Source organism: Fistularia commersonii, chromosome 9, assembly GCF_037954325.1.
Source record: "Fistularia commersonii isolate RoL2024-O1a breed Wild chromosome 9, RoL_Fcom_v1.0, whole genome shotgun sequence".
Classification (NCBI taxonomy): Eukaryota; Metazoa; Chordata; class Actinopteri; order Syngnathiformes; family Fistulariidae; genus Fistularia; species Fistularia commersonii.
In genome coordinates this window covers 11369134-11389098 of record NC_141292.1, presented here as the reverse complement: position 1 = coordinate 11389098, position 19965 = coordinate 11369134, and the positions used below count along the sequence as shown (strand labels likewise).

The 19965-nt window shown below is 40.2% G+C and overlaps 1 protein-coding gene across 1 annotated transcript in view; it reads left to right on the top strand.

Annotated features, from left to right (window-relative positions):
* Positions 1-19965, top strand: part of LOC147231220 (transmembrane protein 132C) — a 183140-nt gene that overhangs the window by 99807 nt on the left and 63368 nt on the right. Inside the window, exon 4 of the mRNA XM_086152489.1 lies at positions 5777-5920. Within this exon, the coding sequence (XP_086008615.1) occupies positions 5777-5920 (144 nt within the window). The remainder of the gene's footprint in view (positions 1-5776; positions 5921-19965) is intronic.

The window sequence follows — 19965 nt, the reverse complement described above, 5'->3', positions numbered from 1 at the left end:
TTGAAGGGTGCTTCTATAAACACAAAAGCGAGCTGATACAATGGCTGTATAATATCCTCGCTAAGTGGGCGATGTCGTAGACCTTTGCTACAAATCCATTTTGACAGTGTCTCTTTGCTCACAGAGGGAAAAAGACAGTTGCATGTGCGTGTTGCGAGGTTGGAACATTGAACACGAAGTGACAAAATGAGACGAGATAGTATGAGGGCGGGCGCTAGAAACCAAAAAAGTTGTTAAGTTTTATGAAGTTGAATATTTTTGATGTTGTTACGTTACAGTGACAGCCTTCTGCGGCGTTCCAGCGATTTAAACGCAGCAGCGGTCCAGATCACATGCGACATAAACTGAAGCAGGAACGATTTGAATTAAACTTGAACTTCTAATTTCGTCTAAACGAAGGCGATAGAGCCGGAGCGTTCGCCAAGTAGGCGAAATCGCTCTGAAGATAAATGCGGTCATTCCAAACATATTTTACAATCAAACAAAGTTGGACAGTATCCATGTCTTTCAAGAAGCACACTATTAATCCCACTCCATTCTCATATTCTTCCGTGTAAATATTGCTGATTTCTCACGTGCCGCGTGCAGAAGGAACCTCTCTTTCCATTAAGATTTCTGTTTATTCAATTTGATTCCCCGCTGTGTGAAATGTATTCATATTATTATGCACTGTTATTTGTACTGAAGAAATAGAAGTGCCACAATGCAACGTGAGTTGACATGTTATTTGGACAGAGGCCATCCTTGGGTGACATTTTAGTGCGTCAATCACGGAGGGTTGTCTGTTCCGACGAGCTCATCCCATCTGTAAACACTCATCTCACTGATGCAGGTTTTCATGGAATTAATGTGGCAGCTTCATGTGCTGATGCACGCGAAAGGAAGCCTCCCCTTTAAAATGCCCACTCACCCCCAGCTTTATTAGAATACCGGATCTAATTTACCAAACGTCCTTTTTTCATTTAGAGCTCCTGTTTGTTGGCTGTAGACCAAACATGGATTCCTGAGAAAACAGCTGATCATGATGCACAAAAACAGGAGAGAGGGAAGACTGTCAACATTCAAGATTTAAAAAATGGAGGAATAATAAATGATTATAGTCACACATGGATGAGCAGAAAGAAGAACACAAAGTGAACATCACACAGTAACAGTGGAGGAATTGATTCATTGTGAAATATTTCTTAGACCGATAAATGATTATTTGATTGTGTGATTCCAGAAGTATTACAAAAGTAACAACAGAAAACAATATAATACCAAATTGCTACTTTTGTGATGATATAATAAAGAATAAATATGCACCTTCTGCTTGCTTGATAATACATCCTGCAATGTGTTTCTCAAATTTAAGCTTACAATATTAGTCTTCAATAATACAAAACAGCAACTAAAGTGCGCATAAAAATACCAGGAAAAGTCTGAGGGTCCTGTTGCCTTTGTAAACTCAGAAGACCTTTTATTGTATTTTCATTTTATTTTGTTTTATTGCTTCGCTTCCCTCATTTGCCATAAAAAACAGTACAATTGGTCAAAACATGATTAAAAAGAATGTGCGCTTGATCAAAATGAGTGAGGCCAAGGCAAAAAATGGTGCCCGTCTGAAAAAGTGCATTCACCGATGAACAAAAAAAAAGCATTATGATATTTTAAAACTTATGACTGTGGAAATACACACATATATACACAAACACACACGCGCCCTGTCGGAATCGAACCAGGAATCTTGCTGTCTTCCGCCTTGACCCTGCTGCTTTATATATATTTATAAAGTGCTTTTCATCAAAACCATGTACAAATAAGAAGAAGTCAGAGAAGGTAGAGAAAGGCACAATGAAATAGAAAATCAATTTATATTCATTTATTGTGCCTATTGTTAGTATTGCCTATTGGCGCTTCTGTAGATTACACCAAGGCCTATAAGCACTGACATCATGAAAGCAGAGGTTCCCGCCGAAGAAATAAGAAGAAACATTCATGGCTGCGGCCGAATCGAACAGATCCGGTGGCAGAGTACATGTCGGCATATGGCTTTAACTCTCTCGGGTTAATCAATACAGGACATAGAATTCTATATGTTGAGTCCACGAAAGCCAATTACGGTCCCTCCCACCCTCCATACGCCGTCGCCGGTGCTGACTTTGCTTGTGAGTCTGTAATTACTGTGCCACGGCTCCAGTAGTAACTAGGAAACAAGAGGGCAGACGGCAATCAGTGATACCCACCTCTTCCATACTGCAGGCTTTATCTTTAACGAGTCAGGAGCAGCTCCCAACACAACGCCAGTTATTACAGCGTCAGCGCCCTGGATAAGATCAAAGAAGACAGGTTGAACATGGGATATGTAATGGCTGTGCTCCTCTAAGGACTGATGCACGGTTTGTCATGTCATTATTCACTGTTAACACATCCCATCCTCCCTATTTCGCACATTCGGAATGAGGGCAGTCTCCAATTATTCAAATGTGCATAAAAAAAAAAAAAAAAAAAAAAAACAATCTTCATATTCCAGTGACAAGAAATTCATCCTTTTCCACTTGCCTTTTTCTGCACTCCTGGTGTTTCACCTTAGCTCTGACTTTGGTTCGCTGCCCCCCCCCCCCCCCCCCCCCCCCCCCGCAGTTTTTGTGCGAACGCTTTGATGAAAATAGCACGTCGGGTTTCTGTCGTCGACTGCGGTTTCCGTAAGAGGGAGGGCGTCGGTGAGAGCGACACCATGCGTCTTAGCGCGTGCACAGGACCAACGCTAATGGAAGTGATGAGGAAATGGGGAGGCGCCACGTCGATATCAAGGTGGTATTAAAGCAACTGTCCACCAGTGTGCTTTTTGGTGGCGTCGCCAGCCATAAGCATTCTTAACAGGATGCTTTTGTTCTCGAAATATTCTTGATGTTTGGATATTCATGCATTCAATATCCATACTGCTTATCTTGCACTCAGGGTCCCCTGGGACCCGGAGTCTATCCCAGCTGTCATTGACCTCAGTCGATCACAGGGCCACATATCAAAACAAACAACCATTCGCTCTCTTCACACGTCTGAGCAAGTTTAGGGCGTCCACTGAGCCTACTGCATGTTTCTGGACTGCGGACTGTGCAAACACAGTAAGGCGATGCAAACTTCACACAGAGAGCCCCCCCCCCCGTCAGAATCAAACCTCGGACCTTGTTGCTGCGAGGCAGAAGCGCTAACCACTGCACCGTCCATGCGGTCCCCGTGTTGGAATATTGATGTCTAAAATAACTTGCTATCGCGGGCTAGTCCTTCAATATATTTGCTCCCCACAGCATATCTTTTCAGTACAATTTCCTAGTATCGCTTTATATTCATCCTGAGCCGGGAATAGAAGGAAATGCTGAATGCCGGCCAAAAGTTTAAAGCGTCCCTTCACAAAAAGCTCTTGTGAGAAATGATTGTGGTGTCCTTACAACCGGGGATGGAAACTCCTCCAAAAATCTATTAGAGATGTAATTTCTGCCCTATCGGGCCCCACTTCTAGTTTCATCTCAATATTTGCTCCAGAAGGTATGTGTTATGAGCAGTTTTACATTAGAGATATCACATTTACTGGAACATGCTGCAAACTAAAACTCAATGGATGGTGCAGGCCCATCAGAATTTCTCCAGCTGAAGAAGCAGGACCAGCAGTGTGAACCATCTGAAAAGACTTTCCAACATGTTAGTGTACAGATTAAAGCCTCTATGAACTTATGCTAGTCCTGCCACATGCATGGACTTTAGTGTGACTTTTTGTTGATTTCATTATGGGCTCATTCTAACAAAAAAAGTTCTAAGAATGCAGTTTTAAGAGCTGTCTAGCTTGAATCTTGTTCCGGGAACAACCCTCTCCACACGCAAGTTTGCACAGGCTGTAAGGGGCCACCATACAGAGCGGTTTGACGAAGTGCACCTTAAGCACCACACCCAAAAACAAACCACCACAAAGAAGACGTGGTGAGTCTACATGGAGAGCAAAGTTTCCACAGTGTTCATGTTCTGCATGGTGGGTCCATTTCTCACTGGATCTGTCCATTGTGGTATGTAATGGGTGCGGCTTATGAGTTCTAGCAATCCACCAAGCACCTTTGTCCAAAGAGGTCCTATGGAACCATAAAAAGACCCTGCCTAAGAGTAGAAATGAAACAGTTCAAAGAGCTGAAGTCAAGGGGCCCTTGTGCCTATGCTGTGTGAATGCACAAAGAACCTGCCTAGATCCTGAAAAAGTTATTGGAACTGCAGAAAGGGGCTAATGACTGACAACCTGCCGAACAGGCACCTATCACCTTTCCTGCGACGAAGTGACATGTGTTTAATTGCATTTCATGTACTGCTATCTGTACTGTTATCCCAAAATGAGTCAGATGATTACATTGACTTAATCTTGTTAATTATGCATGTGAGTAGGATGAAATAGCACACACAAGACATCCTTCATGACATTGGCTTATTATTCATATACATCTCATCTACACCCATCCATGATGCTTGCCAACAAAACAGCAGTGCACTTCTCCACCGGTGTGTACTATATCACCAATCGAAATGTCTCTGCAGCCACACCTGTGCTGAACAGATATTGAGGTAGAACCATCTGTTGTTTTTTTTTTTTTTGAGATATTGGTGAGACTCTGTTCATGTAATGCCATGACGATTTATCCCTTTTCTTTTTAGACATACTTTTGTCCATCTGGCAGACAAAAAGAGTTTAAGGGGGATGGCAGCTTTCTAAAACAGTTTGTCTCACCAGGATGGTGAGGATTCTTTCCTCGACATAGAATGCATTACATAATATTACATTCCAGTCATTTGGCAGACGCTTTTATCCAAAGCGACTTACAAGAAGTGCAATTCAGTCATCGAAGATCCAAAGTACCAGTAGTCGGAAGTCAGAAGTGACCACTCAACCAAATAGCAATCACAGATCCATATACATACATACATTCAGTTCATCGTTAATTTTTTTTCGGGGGGGGTTGGAGGCTAGGTGCGATAAGTAGGGTAGTGCTTGGTGAAGAGGTATGTTTTCAGCTCACAGTGAAAGATGGGCAGCGACCACGATGTTCTGACCTTTTTAGTGAGTTTGTTCTACCACTTAGGAGCCAAGACTGAGAAGAGCTGAGACCGATTCAATCGGCAGCCGGGGGCTCTGAGTGACGGGGTGGACGGTAGCCCAGAGGTGGCAGATCGGAGGGGACAGTTAGGTTCCCCCATGTGGCTTGACTATATCTTGGAGATAAGACGGGGCTTTCCCATTCACTGCTGGTAGGCGAGCACCAGGGTCTTGAACTTGATGCGGGCGGCTACCGGGAGCCAGTATAGGGACATAAGAAGGGGAGTTGTGTGGAAGAATTTGGGACGGTTGAACACCAGGTGGGCTGCCGCTTTCTGAATAAGCTCCAGAGGCCTGATGGTCACTATTGGGGCACCGGCAAGGAGGGAGTTGCAGTGGTCCAGACGAGAGATGACTAGAGCCCGGTTGAGTATCTGCGCCGTATCCTCTGTGAGGTATCTGCAGATCTTCCTGATGTTGTAGAGGAGGAATCTGCAGCAACGTGCGACTGCTGCAACGTTTGCTGAGAATGACAGTTGCTTGTCTTGAACCACACCCAGGTTTGCCTTACCACGGTGTTGTCGATGGTGATGGCCAGGTCTCTGTGCGAATTCATTAATTAATCAGTGCATTAATTTTAACTTCAGAAATGTCACTTCTGACGTGTGCCTTTGTGTGTGTGTGTGTGTGTGTGTGTGTGTGTGTGTGTGTGTGTGTGTGTTTCAGGGTCAAGCTGAAGGATGGAGTGGCGTTCCTTGGGGCCCGAGCCAGTAACCCGGTGGCGTGGACAGTGAGCCAGGATGTCAGAAGTGAAGGTCACAGGGTTGTTACCCTCCACTGTCGGAGGAAGGAGAACAGTTTCAGTCAAAGGTACGTCCGGCTACAGCCTTCAAAATTAATCAATGCAGGGATGAAATACGAGCACAATATTCTGCTGAACAACCAAAAGGTGACAGCCCACTGATTCATTCTTTTCAGACGGGTGTCAGTGACGACCGATTGCAGAAAAATGACGGTTGAGAAAATGACTCAGCATTTGAACTTTTCCTTCCTTTGGCACTGCCAAACACATTCAAAAGCAAGGGAAACACAATGTTGGGTCAAGGACCAGAAGGCAATCCAATCAAAGCATTTTCAGATAACTTTATTTTTGTAATTATTATCTAAAAGCCCACTAACTGACTAGATACTGCAAACAATCTGGAGCTGAGGCTAGATAAGCCTTTTTCGGTCTGACTCATCCTTACTCATGATGTTCAAAAATGTACCGATATACAAGAACATACGCTTTCAAGAGGAACATGGCTCTTGTTTATCAGCTCTCCCGCTGCCATACGTATTCTCTAGAGAACCAAATAGCCGTGCAAATAATGTCTTTAAATTACATGGTGCCTTGTCACACAGTGCAAACATTGGCAGATGCACAGCGGGGTAAAGCGAGGGCAATGTTGAAAAGCTCATGACAAAATCATACTGCCATGTAAAGTAAATGTGGAGTAGAATTTAGAGGCAGGGGTATTTTCATCGATATTTGATTATTGAATTCATTCAGTTGTGATCTATGCTGCTAATCCTGCACGAAGGGTGGCGTTGGGTTGCTGGAGCTTATCCCAGCTGTCACTGGGCGAGATCAATCGCCAGTTGATGGCAGGGTTACATATAGAGACGTGCAACCATTCACTCTCATTTGCACGTCTAGCCAATTTATGGTTTCCAGTTAACCCCTACATTAACCCGACATTTTTTTTTTTAACCTAAGTCAGAATGCAACAGTGAACCTTTGTGTTGTTTGGTCGAAGTACTAACCAACACACCACCTACATTTAATTAATTTAACATTAATTTTAACATTAACATTAATTTAACATACATCTTTGTTGTTGTCATACAACAAATTGAAATGAGAAAATCAATAGAATGACCATCATATGTATCGATAATGAAAATGAAATAATGCCAAGTGTAGACAAAGCATGCAAGACATGAATCATTTTGAAACGAAGCACAAATATGTGCAGAATCTGTATTTTGTGCTTGAACCGCTTGACCGAATATATACAAAACGGGAATAACAAAAAGCGGGGGCAGGTGACAACATAGGGGCTTGAGGAAAGTGGACGACAACCACACAAAACATATGCAAAGACATCCTTTAGGCAGATAAATGATCTTTAGTCCAAAAGAAATTAGCCCCACATCGGAAGTGACGCACCTTTAGTTTATTTCCTCCCCAGTGTCAAGGCGATGGCAGTGACGGATGACAAGCCATCTGTCATTTACACACACGTCCCTCACAGCCCCGTTGGGATGACACAATGAATTATCCAGGACTTCTCAAACGAAGGTCACGGTTGCGGAATATGATATTGTGCCCTATAACTGGTATATGAAAGTGAAAGACCGTAGCAAATCAACATTTCAATTTTCATTAATTTGCAAAATGCAGTCGTTAAGAAAATGTCTTAAGGCTGACATTACTAAGGGAGTAGTTGTCATAGCTTTGTTTGGCGCCTTGTGGGAATTCGCAAGTTCACATCACATCTGCAGCACAAAATGGATACACCATGGTTCTGCCTCGAAAAGCTGCGACTTGGCTTGATTTCAGCGCGGAACACAAGTCGCGGTGTTCTGAAAGCGAGGAAGTTTTATCCCCCCCTATTTGCTGAATTTTACTCACACATTGAGACATGCAGGGGCAGAGTTTACTCACAGATTTGACCTCCAAAATGAAATTGTCAGTAGTATTCATTAATGCAGTCTTACATAGAGAGACGAAATTCATACTTATACATACATACATACTAACATACTGTAATTTCTGGATGATAAACCGTGACTTTTTTCACGTAAATAACGATGCGGCTGATATATGGACTTTTTTTTTTGGGTGGGGTGCTAACGAGCTTCATGCCGCTAAAACATTTATCCTTGTCACAACGGGCAGATGAAATGATCGGGAAATTCTGGGTCCGTTCAACTCCGACACCGAAGAAGACGACTTTCACGGTTTTAGTGCTCAGGAGGAAGACTGAGATAGCGATCGGCTAGCCGGTGCGGCTTATATTGAGGTGCGCTCAATAGTCCGGAAATTACGGTACTTATTCATACATTCAACTTTTTTTCAGTTATATGCAAGGATATTCTGTAAGGTTTACTATGACGATGAAGGTCCTCCATCTGCAAGTAATAGTAATGGACATTTTCCTCTGAATCTTTTACATCATATGGATTTATAAGAAAAAAACAACACCCACTCAGTCTTCCCACTTACACATTATGTGTGTAAATACACATGTGTTTGACATGCAATGCAGAGAACATGAACACTGACAGTGTGTCACAATTTTAACGAGTAACGGTTTTGTATAGTTATGTAGACAGAATCACAAGCATTTTGTGCGAGGGGGTTTATGTTCATGGTTACATGATGACTAAAAGGGTAGCAGAACGGTCTTAAAGACCTCTAAGCTGGAGTCCTTTGCCCCTTGACCCTTTCTAGTCTCCCAAGATGGTGACAGAAGTACTTATTGTCTTCTGTCATTGACAGACATACACATAACATGCAAAAGATGTAGTGTTACAGTCTAATAAAACTGTACAATCGAAGCTCGGCGACATTCAGCTATGGAATGATGAATTATAGCTTCAGTTTTTTTTGTTCATATATTTCCTGTGTAAGACCCACACAGTGTCAGCATGTGGAGTTATGATTCAATGCTAAACCAAAACAGGAACAATAGCGGGCGATTAGTAATAGCTATTAAATTCAAGGTTAGCACGTCAGCTAAATTAAATGTGACCTGTTGGAGGCGTGTAGAGCTGTACCATCCTTATCAAATAAAAAGAGAAAATCATTTTTAAATAATGGTCAGATTTGATGGGTATTTGGGTCATTGAGTCCAAAAATTCACACTTCAACATATTTTTCAACAATGGAATTTCTCATTCATTTGCACAAATATTATCAGTACTGCTTATCCTGCAAGAATGTCTTCTATTTATTTAATTTTTAATCACAAAAATAACATTAGAAAACCTGCATGTAAGATATGGATATTATGCTTTGAAGCACCATGGCTGTTTTAATAGTCAATTAATAGCAGTTCAATGTTTTAAAATAAAAAGACGCTAAAACCAGTAGGATAAAGCATTTAAAAATATGCATGTGTTTCTCTTTTATGATCCTCAACAGGAGTTTGGGCGAGGTGGGAACTCGTGGTAAACATTTGGCATGCCATTATTTTTATTTTTTGGCCAATTATTTGCTGAGAATTTTTCCGGGAGCAGCAGATTTAACCTCCAGCTAAAGGGACCACCGCTGTGTTCATCCCTTGGAATTTTTGATTAAATAGCAGTTTAAAATTTAGTTTGCGTACTTTGTTTGAAAATCTGTATTTTGTACTTTAGTACAACAATTTCCATTTTTCCCCAGTTAGTATTTGTAATTTCTGACTGTTATCTACTAACCGCTGCTCCGTTGACAGCTGGTCAGAGGGATGGATGACAGTTCTTCGCTCTTGGCCCTTCTGAAATCATCAGGGGTCTAGAGCCAGACAAATATTCATTCATTCATTCATTATCTATACAGCTTATCCTGCACTGGTCACAGCGGGACTGGATCCTGTCCCAGGGTTCAGCCGATTTAAGGGCCAGCGGCTTCTTAAAACAACGGCCAAAGCCATTTTTTTGACATTTGCTTTGCCTGAATCAACTCCTTATTCAAATTAGGGCTATTTTTTGTGTTTTTTGAAAAGCTTAAAAAAAAAAAAAAAAGTGACTTGGGTGATGACTTTTAGAAGGCGATGAAATACAAACATTCGCTCCCTCATATGCGTTTGGGTAATTTAGGTCTCCAGGTAATCTACCGCATGTTTTCGGACAATGGGAGGAAACTGGAGACGAGGGGAGAACATGCAGACACACGAAATATTCCGCTGTCGGAATTAACTTTCTTGCCACTTCTGCTGCCGTTGGGCAAACAGTGCAACTTAAAGATCGGGAAATGTCTGTTTATGCACTGAGAGACAGGCAAGGATTAACATAAATATCAACCCCTACGAAAATACTATTTAGTACAAACAGATTTTTTCAAACAGAAACAGATCTGAAAGTAGCGAGATTTAGCAGAGGTTTATTATTTTTCCTACATTTATTTATCTATACCGCTTATCCTGCACTTGGGGCTGCGGAGGTTTATTATAACAATTAATAGATTTGTTCTTCCTTTTAAGCACTACCAATTTGGAGGGAGTTGTGTTAGAGATGTTTAAAGAGAAAGGAAAGACTTGATTTATACCGAAGGATACGGATTAATGTGAAAACAGGTGAACGGGAGTCAATCGGTGTGTGAGGATGCTCAGCGTTGCCTGTTCAAATGATCAAGTGCACGTTGTGCACGCCGCAGCAGCTTACACACAAAACACATAGAACTCGACAATGCTGTAGACGTGCTGTTAAATTTTCACAGCTTTCCTTATCATCTCCAACAGAACCAGTCAAAATATTTTCCATCGGCAAGATCTGTCAGTTTTAATAACTGAGAAATCAAGTTCTTGCATAGATTTTAAATGTGTGCTTATTTTTCAACTGTCTTTCTGATTGTTCAGATTATCTATATAGCTATATATCTATCTAAGAAGAGCAACTGTTGTTTTGCATTGGTTACATTTGGTTATTTTCATCATAACATCTTTATTTCAGGTAACTATTCTGTCTACTATTCTGAATATGCAGTGGCGGGGCAAAAAAAAAAGGTAATTCATTGATGGAGACATTTATCATTAAACAGATTTGGTGAAAAAAGTCCATTAATTATATGCCATCTTCTATATGTGGTATCACATATACTCTGGGGCGTACTACATATATCACAAGATACATTAATATTAAATGGTAATGCGCCGTGCGGGTTCAGTAGCTAAATATGAGCTTTTGCATCATTTGTGGAGGTAACAGTATGACAAAGAAAACGCAGTCAAAGTCGACTAAGCTACTTATCAGGATCACAACAGATTTATGTGTATTTGTAGGATTTAACTGGATTCAGGTTGCTTGTTTAAGTGGTAATTACTTAGAGGTAGACAAGTCTTTTATCTCTGGAGCTTCCTTTTTGAATATTTTTTATGTTAATAAATTGTGTCTTTTTGCCTTCCCTTTATTTTAGTTTATACTTCAGTTAGTTTATAAATGACCCCCGTCTTGAGTCAATAACACAAATTCGCTTGTCATTTCATCTTACAAATTCAGACAGTATTTCCGAAAACCCCACTCTTATTGGGATAAGTACCGGGACAAGGTATTTCTATAGAATTAGAGAAACATTGATTTTAAATCTTTTGATTGGCTGCTAGGATGAAATAAGTTAAACTCAGCAATTTGATAGGAGAAGAGTGAACATACATTGCTTGACCCAGAGACATAAAGATTCACATTCGTGTCAGAAAGCGATATAAAGAGAAAATGCCTTGTGACTTCAGACTTGACTCTTTTTATTTCATCGCTATATTACTTTTATTGAGTTTTCTGGGGATTAGGGAATTATTTTTAACCCCACTTGTGGAATACACACATGGCCCTGACTGTGACATTACACATTTTTTCCAAGTGCAGGAGCTTCCTCCCATCACAACCCTCATTGGGGAAATGCTTTATCGCATCGTCCCCTATTTGACCTCCTGGTCCTCAATGTTAATTCACAGTTTCTCTTTTCCCGGCGTGCACGGGGATGACCCCATTCCACCTCGCCCTCTGAGTGCCTCCCCCTATGTTTTACCGAGGCTGTCACTGTTAAGGGGAGGGATGAGACGCCCCCCCCCCCCCCCCCCCCCCCCCGCCCCAACCCACCACCCTCATCACCACCCTTCCACCATTTACGCTTGAATAATGGTCAGATTTCTGGAATTCTATTAAGGAATCCTGAGGATATTTTACTTTTTTTTTTTTTTTTTAAATACTTCCAACAAAAAAAAAAAAATGCCCATCAGCCCATCTGTGAAGTTTAGCCTTGACTTTTCCTTTACTCAGGAATGAGCTGTAATTTATTGGAAACGCCGGGGAACTTTATTATTTGTGGTAATGAGCAGAATTTGCCTAAAAAGGTGGATTTTAGCTACAGGCAACTCCCATTGACACATGGGGTCAATACAAATCTGTGATAGAACGTTCCAGGGTTTTAGTAACACAACGTGTTTGGCGCAGTGAGGCAAGTAGTTATCGCTCTTAAGTGCATCCAGAAGCAGCACTTTGGGGGCCTAAACCCCCCCTTAAATGTTAATCCACGACACATAACATTGTGGCTGGCATTTTTAGTTTCTGGGTATCTGGATGCAGACAGCATGGATTACAGTGAGGAAACCACATGATAGGAGCAAATCCTATAGCTGGCCGGATCTAATTCCAACTATCCTCAAAACGACAAACTGTAATGTGCTTGAAAGCTTATTTCATGACTCATTGCCGCCTTTTAACAGCAGAGCAAGGAACGCAAGGTTTTCTTGGCCTTCCTAATACGAGATATTGTCCATGTAGAAGTACGGGACTGGTTTGTTTTATCAGATTGATGGCGAGCTCCTGTTATAGAGCCAATACGTAGCTTCCCTTCTGTTGCCTCTGCCCGCTGAGCTCATGACTCCCACCACTTGTTTACATAATCTAGCATTGGAGCCGCTGCAAACAGAAGGCTTTGAAACATTCACTCCGTCCATCTGTGTGTGTTGATCTACACACAGGACAACAGTAAATACATTCTCAAGCTCAAATAAAAAGTTTTGGGAATATCTTGTATGAGAAAAGAAGATCTTATTTGTATTTTAAGCCTCGGATTATTTGTGAAAACTCATCGAATTATTTTCTCACTTTATAACATAGGTATGATCTAATAAAACGTATTTCTAGATTTTTCATTCAGTTTATTTTAGTTGATGATTATTGCTTATATTACTCATTTATTCGTTTCTCCCCACAGTTTTTTGTTAAAAATTGCAACTGTTTCATTCAACAATATTTTCAAATGTATTCATTTTTCTTGCATTCACATCAATTCAGATGGAATTCAGAACCCCAAAAATGTGAATATACTAGAACAACTGTGGTGACAACACGCTAATGGCATTTTGATTATTACCATCTTTATTACTACGCTGTTGGGCAAAACCATAGTTTAACCATTTAATAACTGTAACTCATTTAGCATTGATCAGTAACTGCTTAATCATCTTTATTAATTGTCAAAAACTGGTTGATGAAAAGAAAAATGAGACCTTTTTTTTTTCACCGAAGCCGTATTTTTTTCCCCCAAGACTAGCCGCTTATTATAAATCTAATTTGAGATCATTTGCATCTTTTAATCTTCTTAAGAATGATGAGACTCCCACACATGTCCATTAACCATAACGATTAATTCATTCCTTGTCAGCTTTTAATTTAATTGTCAACTATCTTAATAACCGTTCATTCAGTTTTTAATTTTTTAGAGTGAATGTATGAAGGTGAAGCCCTGGCTTCTGAGAGACACTGACAGGCATTATAACCATTTGTGTATATGTATTGATTACTTAATGATACAGTCTAGAGATGAATTAATAAAATAAAAGTTATATTATCTCTGACAACAGCCAAAACAACCAGATGCAAATGCTGACTTTATTGATTGATGGTCAAGCCCTGTAAAAAACACAAAACCTAATTGGGTGTTAGTTTGCAGGTTCAATTTTTGTTTCAAAGCATAATTTCGTGCGACTAAGATAAGAAAGATATATAGATAAATGAAAATCAATGTGTGTGATTTAATAATGGATTGAAAGAGGACATGAGGTGAGTTCATGTGAGAAAAGAGAATGCAGAGGACAGGGTTAGACTGCCAAAAGGAAAAGAAGATTTTAGACAAGAAAAGTCCAGAACGGAAAATTTTAGAGGTTTTCGCCCCTCAAAAAAATTCCTTTCCACAGCTATAAAAAAAGTCACACAGGCACACCGATTATTGATTTTATAATTAGCATCATTTGTTGTGGGAAGAGTAGCCGTAGTAAACAGAAAAGGCTGGATCCAGAGCCGGCGTAACTGTAAATACTGGCTCCGTCACACACAGTCACAATAATTTTGTAGATTGTCGCTTTAACAGTTTGGCATCATAATACAAGCTGTGTATTTTATTGAACGCGGCTAATGTTGGTAACGCTCCCTTCTTCGCCTGGCACCATTTGCATGTAATCTGTCACCCTCACCAACAGTCGAGTTGAGAAATTGTACTCCACTTGTTTGAATTATTATTCAAAGAATGAGTGACCCGTTCATCATTTCAGTTTCATTTTTTGATTTACTACTTAGCATTCTGGTTGCCACCAGCAAAATAAAGAACTTCCACAGAGTGCCTGCTCGGGTCATAGCACTTTTTCTGTCCGTGTTAAAGCCGTAAATGCCAGCGAGGCTTATTTGTTGTAATGTAATTTTTCATAAACAAGCCTGACCTCTGCACTGTAAAAGAACAGGGTAGAAGACAAACAAAAATAGTTCTGCATCAAATAATTAGCTTTGGCCAAAGACTGAGACGCTGGAAAACATGGGAACCCTGATTCAACCAAACCATAAACCTATATATAATATGTTTATAATCAAGCTTATTCACCTCAATGTTCCCATGAAAGGAGTGCTTTATCCATCACTGATGACTGGAAATACTTAAGAGGAAGCTGTCAAAATGACGTACATGTTTCTGTCTGGCAGCGGCAACAGTGGACGGAGGCACCCATTAACTAGTCGATGGCGAGCTTTTGTCAAACAGGCACTACTTGCCATATTGTTTTTGGCAAACAGGTCTATTCAAACATGATGAGTCTATTTCGATAAAGTTGGACGGCGAGGGTCTCTAACTCTCACGTTACAAAAGCAATTTTGTGCATTGTAGTGAATGGAGTTACACCTCTTCTTGTAAATTGTACAGCTATGCTAGGAAATCTATCCATATATATACATATATATATATATATATATATATATATATATATATGTATATATATGTCCATAAATTAAGGCTGCTATCTGTCAGTGTTGCAACCTTAATGTACATTTTTTTCTTGATTCAATTCTTTGCAGATTGTGAGTCAGTGATCCGTTCTTCACTCCTTTTTTTATCTTAGATATGACCAACCTTTTTTGTTCGATGCTGTTGGAGTGCAGTAAAAGAATGTTTAAAATGTGTGTCCACGGTCTCTTAAGGAACAACTTGCTATGAATCCTGCAAGGGACATATTTAAACCTGCACATCCGCTGCAGTTTGTAGCTGTGGAAAACCCGTCACCACCTGTCTCCACACAAAACTCCCAGGGCCTCAATTAAAGCGTTAGTAGCCCGCGGTCTAAACTACACGGCAGGAATACGTTTGAGGCCTGTCCAATCCAATCAGGTCGGTTAATTGACGCTTAACCATATTTTTGTGAAAGTCACAAAGTCAGGAAGGTGGCATGAAGAGGTTTTAATTGGTATTCATTATACTCATGCTGAGATGAAGTATATTCAGCCCATCATCTCACAATCTCCATAAAGGCTGAGGGTTTCTCGCTGTTATCACTGTTAAGCACACTGCTGTATAAATAACTCATGAGTTACCATCCTAAATGTGTGGGAACTAAATAGTGAAAGCCTTGCAATGTCTGAAAACACTGTGTGTATGCTTTAAATAGAAATGTGAAAAAAATACATATAGATTAATATAACACTCACTGGGAAGTCTTTGCTTTATCTATTTTTAAATATGTATATGAAACGTCAAGTGGTGTTTATGGATAATTCTTCTCTACAGAGCAGCCCTCTCTTACTGACATGCGGTTAGTGGCTATTATAAGTATTTTATTGCAAAGAAAGTGTGATTTGAGGTGAAATAATAGAAATCAAAACACTGACAATGATATGTAAACCTGCCTTATGTAGCGTAAGGTAGATTATCTGATGTAATTTGCTATCGAAATAATGCCCATTGTAAGGCGATCCTTGAAACCAAAATCGGCTTAAAACAACTGTAAAAAGTTAATTTTTGACAAAAAGGTCAGGTGCATTTATCTGTTTTTATGTAATTATTTTTTCATGACAGCTGATAACAAGCCGACTGAACAGGGGTAAGTAATTATATGGAAGCAGGTGAGTCAACTTGGTTTTAATATGATTTTGATTCAAATCTGGTAATAAAAATTAGTTTGTGATATACAAAAATAATGTTTTAGGTTAGTTCCAGTGAAGTTATGCACTTTATTGATCCCCTACAAGGAACCTATGGTTCATACTATATATATATATATATGTGTGGGTGGGTGCATGTATGCATGTATATATATGTCCGTATATATATTATATTTCATATTTTATTTTTAAATATATATTATTTTAATATATAAACATATATTAATTTATATATATATATGTTATATTATATTTCTATATGTATTTTATATTGTATACATATTATATAAAAATATTTATATATACTTTATATATGCATATATATATATTAAGAGAATAAAGAGAGAGCAAGAGATGAACAAATACTGAGCTGCTGTCACCACCAAACCTCAATACTTTCTGTGATGAGCTAGTTAAGTAATCCTAGCTGGTAACTACAGGATTATTATGTCAGGTACTGTCGTCTATCGTAGACTAGATCTGCAATTTAATCTACGTATTAAACCCTATGATGTATTACTCCTGACCCATTGATGTGTCCTACCTTATGTTGTCATTTTTTTATAAAAGGTGTGTGACGCTGTACTACACCAGTTGTGTTAATGGTAGATATAAAAGATAAAACTCCATAAGTGAAAAATAGACTGGAAAAGAAGGAAACGTCTTCATCGTGTTCTTCCGATTCATCTGGCAAAACTTTCAAATGACTTGCAAATGTTGAATGAATTTTTTTGTTTAAAACTCGTCTCCAACCAAATCCGCCCACACCACCTGCTGTCAATGAATGAAGCCTCCGCAATGGCGACGGAAGCAGATTGAGCAAAGGAACAGAATATTTAAAGCGTGAGGCAGAAATAAGCCATGTCACAGGAGGAGTGCTGGTTAAAATGTTCTTCGATAAGGAACAGAAACAGGTTTCTATTTTCCTGAGAAATGTTTGAAATATATTCAAATTTTTGTCAGGCAGCCTGGCTGGACAAATTACCAAGGAAAATTGCTCTGGTCAATTTTAGACTTCCACACTGTGTTAAACAACAGCTGCTGACAAAAACATTGCAAGTGATTACAACTCGGTCTCGGGGTAGCAGCAAATGCGATCGGTGCGACCAATCAGGGAATCAGAATTTCTGACTCGGCGCACAGTAATACAGCAGATTATATACTTCTGAGCGTATCACATCGAAAAAGTACACAAGTACTCATTTCAACAATGCTTTTAAATCCTTTTTGTTTATGTTTATAGGTGGGCTGGAAATCCAGTCATGAATTTCAATCCCTCAGTGTAAACATAGTGGTTTGTGCAGGAAACCATCCCGGCCACCTTAGTTCCAGGTGCCTTTTTGGGGTCTGGATTTGTTTGTTTTATGAAAATAACTTTTCTTCTATTATTATTTGTGCTGTGGTAATTAATTAGGTATTGGTTGGATAGATTGCCCTCCCTTTTTAATTTTTATTATGTGTTTATTATTGTCAAAAACATGCAATACAGTAACGTACTGTGACGGTTTCCCTCATGATATGAAGTTGAAATGTTCACGTCCAAGCGCTTGCCAACTCAATTCTCACAAAGTTGATTAAGCCTAGTGCTCTTAATTAAATACTTCACATTCTCTGAAGTGTACAGCTTTGCAGTGCGTTCGCACCAGTGATGTGTTTTCCGTGGCATGTTTAACCGCCAGCCAACGCCGAGCTCTTTGGCGAGGCTTAAAAAGATGAAGCTGAGCTGCAGAGTGGGATGGTGCAGCAGAAGATTCCTGGCAGCAGTTGAATACGAGCGAAGATGCGGATAATACGCGCCGAAGCTCGTTCAAGGGCATTGAGAGTAAGTGTCAAGGGCAAAGATTTGGTCACATTACCCGTCTTCTTAGGTTCCTGTAAAAATATTTGAAGGTTTCAAACTGTCTTTCCCTTCTTGAATGGAGGGATTTAGAGTGAGCGGTTATGGGTGTAGGGGCTCAGGAAGTCATATGTTTGTATCAGCGGCATTGGAGAGAGACAAGGATTCTTCCCCATATTGGAGTATACACATACTTCATGTTTGGGAAAAAATGCGTGTTCAGAAGAGTTACTTCGTACATCCCGTGTCTGCGAGTGTGTTCCGTCAGAGTATCGTCTCATTTACTTCCCGTGCACGATTTGCATTGCAGCGATTGTCAAGCAGTGCATCCACTAGAGGGCGGTGCACAGTTCACTTGCAAGTTCCACATTTCGAGTCCCATTCGATCAATAACAGATATGTTGACGGTGGAGGAGCTATTGATCGCGTACCCTCGCTCGCACTTCTGGTGGTACCACTCCATTTTGCTGTGTACGGCTATGTGTCCACAAGCTTCAGCTGTCAGTGGGCGAGAAGCAAGATTTACTCTGGACGAGTTGCCAGTCGATCACAAACATAGACAGACAACTCAATTTTTCAAATTTTCTAGTTAGCTTTCTGATTGTTTTATGACTTGTTGAAAAGGTATCGGTTAAATTAGTTAATCATTTATGTCCACATATCTAAGGTACTGTTCCGACAGCGTGTGCACGGACCTACACAACCCAAAGCTGGTTTTGGTCACCCCTTATGCATTTCAACATGTGTATTTCACTTGGGGCCTTGGAGCAACACGGGTGCGGGAGTGTATTCATGATCTGATTATGTATGTCTAAGTGGCCCTGAAGCATTATGGACATGTTCAAGGAATTTGCTGGATTTTTCTCATGGTATGGTAATCAAAGCTCAAGGCCATCTTAGGCTTGCAATCCAACCTTTCTTGTCGCTTCTACGCATTCTCTCAATAGCGGCTTCTCTCATTTTCTCTGGGCTTCGTATAAAAATGCAAGGCGGTTTTATTTTAGCTTCTCTTACGGACTCATATTTTATCTGTCCTCTTACATGAGACTTGATTGTATTTTATTTTCACCTGTCAACTGAGAAATGGTGTGTGTAAAACTTGGCCCGCAGAGGTGCAGTTTAGACAAATATTGAAAAGACATACGAGAGCCCATTAAAATAAAGAATGGTGCGATCGGTCAGTTGTGACTTTTGATTACACCAAATGAACTCCGGGCCCATGCAAATGCACATTGTTCAGCCTAGCGATTATGTGTCTATGTGGCAGCTTTATTTCATGCCAGAGAGTAATTAGGAGGTGGGATAATTGACAAAACAATAAGTAAAGATTGAACAAGAAAACTGACTCAATATTCAGTTCACAGAGAAAGGTCAGATGCCTCGGCTGTTCTTTTTGATTGCACGGAGGTTAACTCACGTGGAGAATGACCGCATACAATCAATGCTTAGACCGAGCTGCACCGGAGGGACTGCATTTTCTACATGATTGAAATTGACGGTTTCTTTGGCACATCCAGACTCAAATGGGGGAACACACTATGCATTAGAGAGACCCGTGGAGGGCAATGCTCTAATTGCTGGGGCCTGCAAATATGCATTAATTCCTTTCCTGACACAACTGAAATTTAAAAGCTTTAGCATCCTGTTGAGCAAGCCTGAACAGCCTGGAAGTTCTGTATTTGCATCTATGCTGTGAACCGTGAAGACGAATTTTCCCCAGACCTCATGCACATTCTGTTCACTTTTTAGATGGCTTAGATGGAGTTTTGGATTTTTTTCACATTTTTATTACTGGAAAAAATGCATACATACAATATCCATCTATCTGTCCATTTTCCCCCGCTTACCCGAAGCAGTGAGGCCCGGACCTCCCACTCCCCCACCACAGAGTCCTCCCTCTGAGGGGACC